The following is an 11,518-nucleotide window of genomic DNA, read 5'->3' as shown; positions in this document are numbered from 1 at the left end:
CCCCCCCCCCCCCGACCTATCAGCAAATAGTTCAGTAGTCTGCTAACTTACTTCTTTACCTTTCTGCTGTGTCTTCTGACACTGCTTTATGGCATCCTAGCAAGCAGAAGATGATGAAGTAAGTGGAGAAAATGAGAAGGACAATGCAAGTGAAAGTGTATGTTACATTAGTCGTGTCACTACTTAGGTCAGATAAACATCTGTGATCAAGTGATAACGTAATGGGAAATGCAGAAAAGTTGTTCTTTGGGGAGAAGATTCAACCACATAAAACCTAATGTTAGGTTTTTTTCTGCTGTGTAAGTTTTGCTTAATCAAAGACTTGACAACTTTAGCTGAATCCGTAAGAAGTTTAGAATCAGGTCCTGTGGATTTTAAGAATGTGTTGATTCTAGTGGTCAAAAATCACCATTGCTTTGGGAAAATGCTAATCTCAACCATGAAATTTTGGGTGGCTAAAACTGAGTAGAGTTATGTCAAAGGTCTGTATGCAGCATGGCATTACTACTTTGCATTAAGGTAGCTTTTGTTTGTAGTCATGTTTTAGTTATTTGTTCCTAGTCTCATTTTTTTCACCCATCTACCCTGTTGAAAAGTATGGGTCACATTGGAAAATTACCATCCATGGATGACTGCTATTGCTTATTTCTATGGTATAATGATAAATGCACAGATGTGTGAATTCATTTAAGCAAGTTTTATGCACTCAAAACACCATGTTATAAATACCAGTTGGACAAGCATAATGGTGAGTTTTGCACATCTATTTTGTTGATGCATTTGATAAAAGGCCAAAAACTGGAGGTGTGAAGTAGATCTAGACTAAATTCTCATAACCTGAACAGTATCATATATTAATAAACCCTTCTGTTTTGATAGATCAAGTTCACAGTGTACCTATAGCACAAATGGGAAACTACCAGGAGTATCTAAAACAAATACCTTCTCCACTCCGAGAGCTTGATCCGGATCAACCACGAAGGCTCCATACATTTGGCAATCCATTCAAACTGGACAAAAAGGTGACTTTTCTGGACGCTTTTTAAAAATTGTGCTATTGTGAGTACATGCACTGCTGATTAGACCATTCAAAGAGCAATGTGTCAGAGAAACACGTAGAAGAATTTGGAAAAGTACTGCTTACATGAAAGTCTCTCAAGTGTTTTTCCATCAATAGTGTCCTATGGAGGGCAGTCTTTACTGGAAACCAGTATTATGCCTCAGAATTGTATTATAAATGAAATACGTTTGTCACTGTAGTATAGCTAGTACCTAATCATGTTTCCTTTACCAAACTTCCTCCCATAAAAAGACTCCCATAAATCTGAGAGCGTGGACTCTCTTTTGTTCAAATTGGTCTTGGAGTTGACCAGATCACCAGTATCATTTAAAGCTCTTCTTTTAAATTTTTGAATCATTTTACAATTACCGAAAAGAAAGTTTGATGGCCCACTCAGTTTTCTTACTTGGCAAACTGTTGGATAAGGGTCTTAAGCACATTGGTTTAGTCTGGGAAAGATTTGATATGTTACTTTGGTTGACAGTTGAGAATTCAGTGCATGATGACATGTAGTACATAGCTGCCTTATACACAGTAAACATCATCATAACATCAAAGGATTAATTTTATTTTGTATTTTATGGTTTTGGTTTAAAGTTTAAGAATTCTCCCTATTAATTACAGGGAATGATGATAGATGAAGCAGATGAATTTGTATCAGGACCTCAAAATAAACATAAAAGACCTGGAGAACCAAATATGCAAGGGATTCCGAAAAGGCGGCGTTGTATGTCCCCCCTGCTCAGAGGTCGACCGCAAACCCCTCCAGTTGTGAATAACCACATTGGAGGAAAAGGGCCACCAACACCAATCTCCCAAGCACAGCCTGACCTTGTTAAACCTATTCCTATTCACAAAAGTAAGTAAATCTTCATCATCTTTACAGAGTTTGTTTTATTCTTTTTGAAAAAAACTTGTTTATGTAGAAATACCACTGGCTGATTGCCCAAATATGGTGATTTTATCCTTAACTTTTTGAAAATGAAGTATTTAAGTGTACATCTGGGGTTAATTACAAAAAGAGTTAATACAGTTCTCTAGATGGAAGTATTTCATATGAACTTCCCAGTATAAACAACGTATTTCCTGTATTAAATGAGGAGGCAATGTAAACAGTTGGAAGGATGTTTTGCCTTTGCATGGGAATTGAGATGCTCCAGAAGTAGCACAACATGAAGTTAATTTCAATTTTTCTGTAGTGCAGTGAATTAACTTCCCTTAGTGTGGAGCTGAGGTGCTGCGTAAGTCTTGCTCACTGTTCAGCACTAAAGTAAACTTTGTCAGTTCAATGTAATGGGGAAAGACAAGCATGTCATGAAAACATGTTTTACAGGTGCTTTTTCTTTTGATGGTAGTCCATATAGCATTTTCTCTTTTCATAAGAATAATATACCTGTGGGGTTTTTTTAAGCCATTAATTGCCAGGAGATATAATGTGCTCAGTGTTACAACCCACAAACATGTTTTCTTATGCCTAGCATGTACACTAGGCTATACAAGCTGAAGCATAGCTTTGCAGGAGTTTAATAGCGAGCTGACTCTTCGACTCCTATCAGATGATAAAGAATGTGAAACTGGCAAGTGTAATCTTTGTTTTTTCAGCATCAGAAACAAATAATGAGGTTACAATGGATGATGTGGTTGAGAATCATGTTACAGACCCACTTTCATCAGACGTTTTCCCTAATACTGTGGATTCGGACTTTTCAATGTCCTCTTCATTCAATTCATTGGATCGACCAGCAGCTCATACAGAGGATGTAGGCCACGAACATTTAGGGTATAACTTGAATGTTGATGGGTTTTTGGAGAATCATGAGGAATCAAGTAGTAAAGAACAAAGCACTGAAGAGAACTTGACAATGTCTTCACCAAGCAAAGGGAAAAAAACAGTGAATTGCAGAAGTTCCAGAGAGATTAATATAGAGCTAAGAGCACAAATTATGAAAGAGATCCGAAAACCAGGAAGAAGTAAGTATGCCAGATACCTCTTTCAGATGATTGGCATGAGAGCTGGACAAAGAATTCACATTAGATCACTATTTTAGAAAAATACTGAACCACGAGACTGAAGAAAAATAAATTTAAAGCTGAAAAGATTTGTTTTAAAATCTGCTAAAAACTAAAATATCTGTTAAAAACTTCTTGGATGAGTGATTAAAATATTGCTATACTCTCAGTGTTCATGCAAGTAATGTTTTTCATATTGTCCATATCAGAATTAGCTTGTTAGGTGTTCCAGTAATATCCTAAACTTCAGTATCCCATGTTTTTTTAGTGTTGGTGTTCATTAGACAGTATGTCATTGCTACAAGCCTGGCTGATAGGACATACATCCTAAAAGCTTACAAAAGCTGAATGAAATCTGTTGCATTTCACTCAGACCTATTACAACAAATATCTGTATAAGCATTTAAGTAATTGTGAATTTGCTTTTCTCTTTAAGAATATGAGAGAATCTTCTTTTTACTGAAGCATGTACAAGGAAGCTTACAAACCCGACTGATATTTTTACAAAATATTATTAAAGAGGCTTCAAGGTAGGTAACTGAATGGTATTAATCTTATAAAACTGCACCATATACTGCCATACGTAACTGACTGAATTGTGCAGTTCTTTGTCTGAAACTTGGCACACAAGTGGCAAGTTGCTCTGCACTGGAAGTCGCTTGCTTTGCACTGCAAGTAAATAACTCCCTAGAAAAAAACCAAACACAAACTTCCTAATGTATGATGTTTGCACAAGCTTACCTTTTTGCCTCAGATTTTTCTTTAAAATGTTAGCAGCTGGAACTGCCAGATCACCATAAATGTAGATGGACAATGGTGTAGGAAGAGAAGGTAACTTCAGAAAATCACTCAAGCTCCAAAGTTCAAGTGTGAGCATACTGCTAATTTGAAAAAGTGACAGAACTGCATATTACTGTGAATTAGGCTTCCAGAAACAGTTGAAATTTGTTATTCTGCATCAACTCAAAATCTTGTCTTATAAGTGGTTTTGAGATGGAGGTATGCTCTATAGAGATATGTGTGTGCTCTTCAGATTTATTTTCTTCAGAGGTACTGTGGTCCTATCTGGAGCTGTGAAAATGGCAGGTAGTTTGTCACTGAAGTAGAGAGACTTGCTGAGGATTTAAACCCTGTGTTGTTAATCCAGGGTAAAACCTGTAGCTTTAAAGCATCCTCAGACTGACCATACTTGATTAGACTTGTATGTGTTTACTAGGAGGAAAGAACAGAGAAACATGTAATTATGATTGGAACCAACAGCGTTTGAGTTTAAGTGAACTCGTAATTCTACCATCTTGCTTGGATCATAAATATGTATTTAACTTTGAGGCTTATTTCAGAAGCCTCAAAGAATAGTTGATTTTTTTTTCCTCTAATCTGTTTTTGTAGTAGTCAGTTTTTTTCTTGTGGCATTATTAAACAAATTTTATGATTAAATAAAAATCAAAGTAATATTTGGATAAAACCATGCTGGGAGTTTAGCGTACACTGAACTTTGGACATTCGTATAGCTCCTTTAGCCTTTTACTGCCAGCACAGCAGGGCATGCTGATGTATATAGATCATGTTCATCCTATAGCAACAGTTACTTTATCATGCTTTTGCTTCATCTGTCTTTGTTATATCACCTGTCAGAGTTGTTCCATAGCCTGTAGATAATACTTGCTTCCTCACTGTCTCAGCACACCAAACAAAACAATGCTGTTGCTCCTGGAGACTGTGGCAGCCCTTGGTGGGGTTGGAATATTTGTGTCTCTAAAATCAGGCTTTTTAGATCATCTGTAATTCTCATTTCTGTTGCACAGCTTCTCTGTTCCAGTTATCTTGAGTTGACTCTTTCCCTACAAAATTTGGCAGTGTTTGAGTGTTGCTGTTGGATGCATCAGAATTAAATCCTTCTCTCACCATAGCCAACAGTTTTGTGTCTACTGTTGGAAGAAGTTGGCAATTCTGCTTCTCTTGACTGTTGTTAAACTTTATTTTTTATTGGTTTGCATGCAGGAACAGCTTAATCTCTATCCTTCCTCTTCTCTCCTAGGTTAGATTTTTACAGTGTGGTCATTTTATCCACCTGGATAACACTGCCTACAATCTCTGTACAGTTCTGTTTCTTTCCTTATTCAGGCAAGCTATCACATTTAACCAGGGTTCCCTGCAGGAAGGCTCTCTGGAGTTGTTGAGATAGTCTCCATTTCATGAACTGATAGCTGACCTTTGCAATGCCACGGAATGCAATTAGAATTTGGGATGCCTGCTCTCTTCCCCTGCTCCAAGGAGCTCTGACTCTGAACACAGACTTAAGAAAGCTCTTGAGCATTTCAGCAGCAAAGTGTGTTTACAAACAGTCCCCATTCAATTCTGGAGGTTAATCCACTAGAGAGTTGTGAGGGGAGACGAAGATTTCTAAAACAATCCACAAATTTCAGCTTCCTTTGGAAACTGCCCCACAGTTCCTTTTTTGATAGCAGAAAAGCTATCACTTTTGAGAAACAGAAATCTAGATGAGGTAGAGAATGGATTTTTTTTTTCCTTCTGGCTGATCATGAAAATATTAAGGATGAGGAGATACCACATCTCAATTTCAAATCCTTAGCTATTTCTGTTCTGACAAAGACTTTTCTTATGCATAGTGAGACGTGTTTGACTCAGCCTGGGTGGGTAGTACTGGTGCTTACAAGGAGTGAAGACAAGAGATGTGACTTCCCGATAGATGGCTGTAACTTCGGATGCACAAAATAGAGAGTTATTTAGGAAAGACCTAAAAGGAATTAGCTTGTGTAGTGAAGTATTCAGTATTTCTGGAGTTGGCCTAGCAAGCCATTTATGGTCCTAGCATTAAGAATAAGTGGGGGTTTTTTTATTCTATGCTAAGTAGTCTTGAGCAAAACAGATCAACATTCTCCAAATCAACCAACTTCTCAGTATGAGACGTTCAATTCCCTTTTATTTAGTCTCCAAATTGAGATATTTAAGCTGCTTATACACATAGCAAAGCCCAAATGTGTACCTAAACAAAATGCTGAGCAATATCCACTTGTGAGTGAGGTGCTGGCAAGTATTAATACAACCCGTTTCAAAATAATAATGAATCTTTGTTCAATAGCTAGAACTACTCAAGGACATTTTATTATTAAGGTTACTAATATTCCTAGCAGTGTGAATGCTTAATTCAGTTAATGATAATAGTAGTTAATGCAGTAGATTGCTTCTGTTGCCTTGAAAAAAATTGTTTCCTGTAGGGTTCAGCATTTGGAAAAGAACTTTCAGTGAGATGCACTGAAAGGCTTGACACAGTGCACTGTAAACCTGAGTGCTTGTGCCAACAGCAATGTGAGAATAGTTAGCAATGTGGGTTTTGCCCACCTTCCACCCCACCAGGTTTTAAGTTTCTAGGAAATATTTGCTGTTAACTTGTACAGCTGCTTCAGAGGGGCTTAAAGGTATTCTGGGAAGTACCATTGCCCAGTCACTTACACAGAATATGACCATGTTAAATTTTCACTAGAGTTGTATTACAGTAAAGCACTTTGCTATTAGCTTGATTTTTACTAGGGGGAATGAGAAGGAATAATTATCTATTTCCCAGGTTAATACTTTTCACCAAGCAGGCAGTGGTTGTGAAAGCAATGAAGAAGAATGGAGGGGCAGCAGTACTTGAAGTGTGGGGCTTCTGTGGGGTTACTGACGTGAGCTGTGATGAAGAGGGTGGGTAAGGGCCTAAAGCATGGGTTTTCAATGGGATAGTAAGTGGTTGGGAAGGGGAGCTTGTTGCCCCATAGTCAAGCTGGGATTGTGGAGAGGTCTGGGAATTAGCACAGATGCTGTGTTCCTATGAGCCAAGAACATGGGCAGGGAGGCCTGGCTGGGATGACAGGCTTTTGCTGGGGTTTAGCAGAACTGTAGGACTGAACTCAGTGTATGGTTCAGAATAGTAGTGCATTGAGAAAGTGTGTGATCTCTTCGTTGCTGCTTATCTTGGAGTATGTGCATGGCTGCCAAAGCATCGGGCAGAAGTAGCTTCTCAGATGCAGAAATGTTGCAAGGGGAGAGCTGGCTGGAAAGAGCAAGGAGCTGTGTGTGCCGAGGCAGAGCTATAAGCAGAGGTGACAAAACGATCTGCTGTTCAAATGTATGTAATCAATATGAAATAGGACTGCAGAGACTCCAGGTATGGATTACATCTGTATCTTCTTCAATTTCTTAAACTTTTAATTTGTATTTTCTTGTCAGGAAATCTGCTCTGCGCTATGTAATTCCTTTACCAGTATCAACTTCACTTAAATTTTGTGAATGCAGCATGAAAGCATGGAAATAATCCCTAAAAGCTGTTGCCAGTTTTAGGATTATAGTTATTTTGGCATATATTTTATTTCTGTACTTAAAAACTTTACTTCTGGAAACAACAATCACTTAATTCTATTTTTCTGGCTTTCTAGGTTCTGAGTTGATGTCCAGCAATGTGCTAGAATAGACTGTAGTAAGCATGGTTTTGTATTCTCTCATTAAATGGAAAAGCAAGTTAGTAGTTTACCAGAACTTTAGGAGACAGTTTATATACATATGAGGTGTCTCTATAACTTCATCATACAATGGACCTAAAATAATAACTGAAGCTTCCAGGGTTCAGTAAAAGTTTTGTGAACAACGTTTCCTGTATTACTGTGTGCATCTGTTATTATGTTTTCTTTTAAATACAGGTTTAAAAAACGAATGCTGATAGAACAGCTTGAGAGTTTTCTGGAAGAAATTAATCGCAGATCCAATCAGGTCAACCATATCAACAGCAGCTAAGAAACACTGCACAGAAGAGAAAGCTACAGCAGGGCACTGCTGTCCTTACTTGCATTCATTTTTGACATGCACTCTTATCTCAAGTTTCTATACCTGAAAGAAGGAAAAGCTGCTCTATAAAATTATGAGAAATGTATCCATCATCCTTTTTTTTCCTTCACTTCTGTTATTTTTGTAATGTGAAAAAAAATCACAAAAACATTTTTATTTAACTAAATGGAGAATTTCTTGCTTGTCATGGACTTAAGCGTCACTTTCCCTCAGGTTCTATTTTTCTTAATCCAACCTTCAAAACTATCACCTCTTAAGGTTGAACTTTGCCAAAAAGTTGCTTTGTAATTTAAAAAAAAAAAAGCACATACATTAAACAAGGTAATGTTTTGTATATACAGTTATTTTGGATATATTATTGTAAGTTGTATAAATGTATTTTGAAAAATATTTAAGAAAAGCACTTTTGTTATTCCATCAATAAAAGCTCTATTTTAAATCTTTGTGTAGGATTGAGTGTTTTTTATTGGAATGGTTCATTCTGCTTTCCTTGTCCAAAGTTTCCTTGTTCTAGTATCAGTGTTAAAGAGTGAAGAGAAGTTTTGTATCATTAGATATTCTGTTCTTAATCAGAGGAGGAGTGGAAGGAAGCTAATGCTGAATCACAGCTGTAGTAGGATGACACTGTGTGCCCTTGTGGACTTTCAGCTTCACTATTTGGTGATCAGCATAGCAGACCTGATGCTCATCCACAGCAATGGCAAAACCCACAAGTTTTTGAGGATGCAATGTAGTAAAGCAGGGGTCGGTAGCCTTTGAGGAATGGTGCATAGCGTTTTTCTGTGTCAGAAGTTTTTACTTGTTTACGAATGCAGGAGTAACCAGAAGGTGCTGCTTCTTGGACAAAATATCACTGAATGGTTTATTGGCCATATTTTTCATCTGCGCTGGATGTTCCTAACTTCTGGAAAGCTTTGTTTGATTCAGTGGGAGCAGCTCCCCCCTGATGCTTTTCCTAGGAGTCAGTGGTTCGCGAACTTCTCTCAAAATTCTTTGTGGGCCTGGGTTTCTATTGCTTGTGCCACGAGTTGCTGAATCTTGTCTTAAAACACTCACTGTGTCCCAACTTTTGTCAAGATGCTTAAAAAACCCCATTTTTCTAGATGCTTTTAACCTCATTCAGTGTTCTTCAGGAACGTTCATTTTTTAAAAAGTAAAATAAAAGGTAGTAATGATCATACTGCTCCCTTTTTGGCAGTAATATTTGTTTGGTCACTGATTGAGGTCTGCTTCCTACCTGTTTGGTCGGTTTTGAAACAGCCTCTCAACTTGATTTCCTTTTCACAGCATTTTGCTGCTTGCTTGTTACCTTACTATCTCAGCTGGGTTATATCTAAGTTTGAGATCACACTGAACTTCGATTTTGTTCTTAAGGTTTTTTTTACTTCAGGACAGGGAAATAAAGTTGTACTATGAAAAATAACATATCACACGGATTTCTTGTGGGATGCTTGCTTTCAGATGAACTCCATACTTGGCAACAGTCAAGCTGACTTTAGCCATGATGAAGAAGTTGAGCAGAAGCTGTTGGCTCATATTCTTAAGCGTATCAGTGGCAAAATCTGTTTGGTTTATCCTCAAATGTTTATCTGCTTACTATCTTGGCTGTAGTTGTGGTGCTAATGATTCCTAGACAGCTGTAAGTTTCCAATAGTATGCACAAAATAATAAGATAGCAGAGGACTTGCTCACTTTTATTTTTGCAAAAGTGATACTGTTTAGAATAGTATTTTAATAAATACATGTAATGTAGCCTTTAATTTCATTGGAGGAAAGCTCATCATAGGAGGAACAGAAGACAGTGTATTTGTCTAGTATTTATAATGAAGGATTTGTAACTCTTCCTATAAAGAGTACTGAACCTGAAAATAAAAACAGTATTAACATTATTTTGGTTTGAGACCACATTTTCAAGGTGTACTACAGTTTAAATACATTAATTAAGCACGGAACTAGCAGATTTGTGATAATTCATTGCTTATATGGAAAAATTAACTGCATGCTTGCCTCAGAATAATTTGAACATTTCTGTATTAAAAACAAAAAGGCCTTTCCAAATAGTTCGTAATCCAGTCCAGAAACTTGCCAAAACCTGAGACTTACCTAAACCATTGGCTAAAGAATCACTGGAGCTGAGCAAAACAGCCTAAATTAATTAGTGTTGATACTGTAGTTACAGAAGAGATTATTACAGCCCCTTAAATGCAATCACTGCCTCAAACTGGGACATAAGTGCATCTAGTTAAGTTAATAAAATCTATTAAAAGTAGATCTTGTTTACCCTTTCCCCTTTTCATACCTGAAGAACTTCAGTCTCTAAGTCTGAACAAACAAAATGATGTTGAATGTTTTCAGTTTTCACTTTTTGCCCTACAAAACTTAGATTACAAAAAAGTACTTCTGATTTTGAGTTGATTGGAAGGTATGCATTTTGTTTATGGTTCATGTAAAAATCCTATTTTACAATCTGATTTCCTTCCTAGATATATACTTTATCATATGCTGGGTCTGTGGCTCACGTTGGATAGATCAGATTTTAGTGCCTTTTCAAAAAATTCTGCATTTGCTAAGTAAAAATGTATTTATTCACGGAATGGTAATGATTGCCAAAGCATATTTAAAACAAAACTCCCACCAAGGTAGTGCTTTTCTCTTTAAAAGGATGGGTTTGTATTTTGGTCAGAATGTAACTTAGAGATTTTTAAAGCAGAATTTTGCATACACAGGTGGTCACTGACTAAGAGAACAGAGTATGTTGCTTGGAAGCAGATAAGGAAAATGTTTCTCTTTGGTCTTCTAGCCAGGCCCCAGTGTTTTACTGAACTCTATAAATGGCTGTATGTTCCCTGGAAATCGAAACGGACGTGACCCCAGTTATGAGAGAAGTTTAGTGGTTTGAAGGGTTTTTAGGGGAAATACTTAAGGTGCACATTTAGTGCATTGCTAAGAAAGGCAGGAGTTGTTGGAGATGGCCTGATGCTTCAGAGGAGCAAACAGCTGCTGAATGGTGTGCAATGCAATTCTTTGTTATTGCCAATGAGCATTATGTTTTTTTCCTTTGGCAGTGATTCTGGAGTTGCTTATGTGATTTGACATCTGAAATGAGACATGGAGTCTAATACTGAAGCCAAAGGAGTGTTGTGATGCTATGCTTTTTCAGACACGGTCTGCAGTTTTGTTTTGGGGGCTGGGGGAGTTAATTTGCAAGGAAGTTACTGGCTACAAAAGAAACGTGCTTTTTTTGGCAGTTCCTTGCAAAAGTGAAGATACAAGTTAGGCTTTTGCAGAGCTAAGTTACCTGATTACATGCAGTGAATATCTATGGCTTTCGATAGCCTGAATGTCTCATGAGGATACTAAGTAGTGAAAGCTCCAGATGTGTAAAACTATCCCCACGAAAGTGTTGATATTCAAGATACAAGGGAATAGAAACTTGCTTCTGCATATTCTGAGCTGGAGCTGGATTCTTGGTCTTCAGAATTCCTGAGCCATTCCCTTAGAAACTGCTGAGGCAGGAATTAATACAGGGAATTTCAGGCCCTGGAGTGCTGGTGCCTGCCAGCAGAAGTCTGTTTGCTGTGTGCCATCTGCATAGGCATGAATATA

At 37.5% G+C, this 11,518-nt stretch overlaps 1 protein-coding gene across 1 annotated transcript in view; it reads left to right on the top strand.

The window, feature by feature from the left end:
- INTS6 (integrator complex subunit 6) overlaps positions 1-8,402 on the top strand; it is a 43,692-nt gene extending 35,290 nt beyond the window's left edge. Inside the window, exons 12-16 of the mRNA XM_010179100.1 lie at positions 880-1,022; positions 1,685-1,919; positions 2,663-3,031; positions 3,507-3,600; positions 7,768-8,402. Of these exons, the coding sequence (XP_010177402.1) occupies positions 880-1,022; positions 1,685-1,919; positions 2,663-3,031; positions 3,507-3,600; positions 7,768-7,861 (935 nt within the window). The 3' untranslated portion in view covers positions 7,862-8,402. The remainder of the gene's footprint in view (positions 1-879; positions 1,023-1,684; positions 1,920-2,662; positions 3,032-3,506; positions 3,601-7,767) is intronic.
- Positions 8,403-11,518: the final 3,116 nt, after the last annotated feature.

Source organism: Mesitornis unicolor, unplaced genomic scaffold (assembly GCF_000695765.1).
Source record: "Mesitornis unicolor isolate BGI_N332 unplaced genomic scaffold, ASM69576v1 scaffold16502, whole genome shotgun sequence".
NCBI classification, from domain to species: Eukaryota; Metazoa; Chordata; class Aves; order Mesitornithiformes; family Mesitornithidae; genus Mesitornis; species Mesitornis unicolor.
This window is presented reverse-complemented; position numbering and strand designations above follow the sequence as displayed.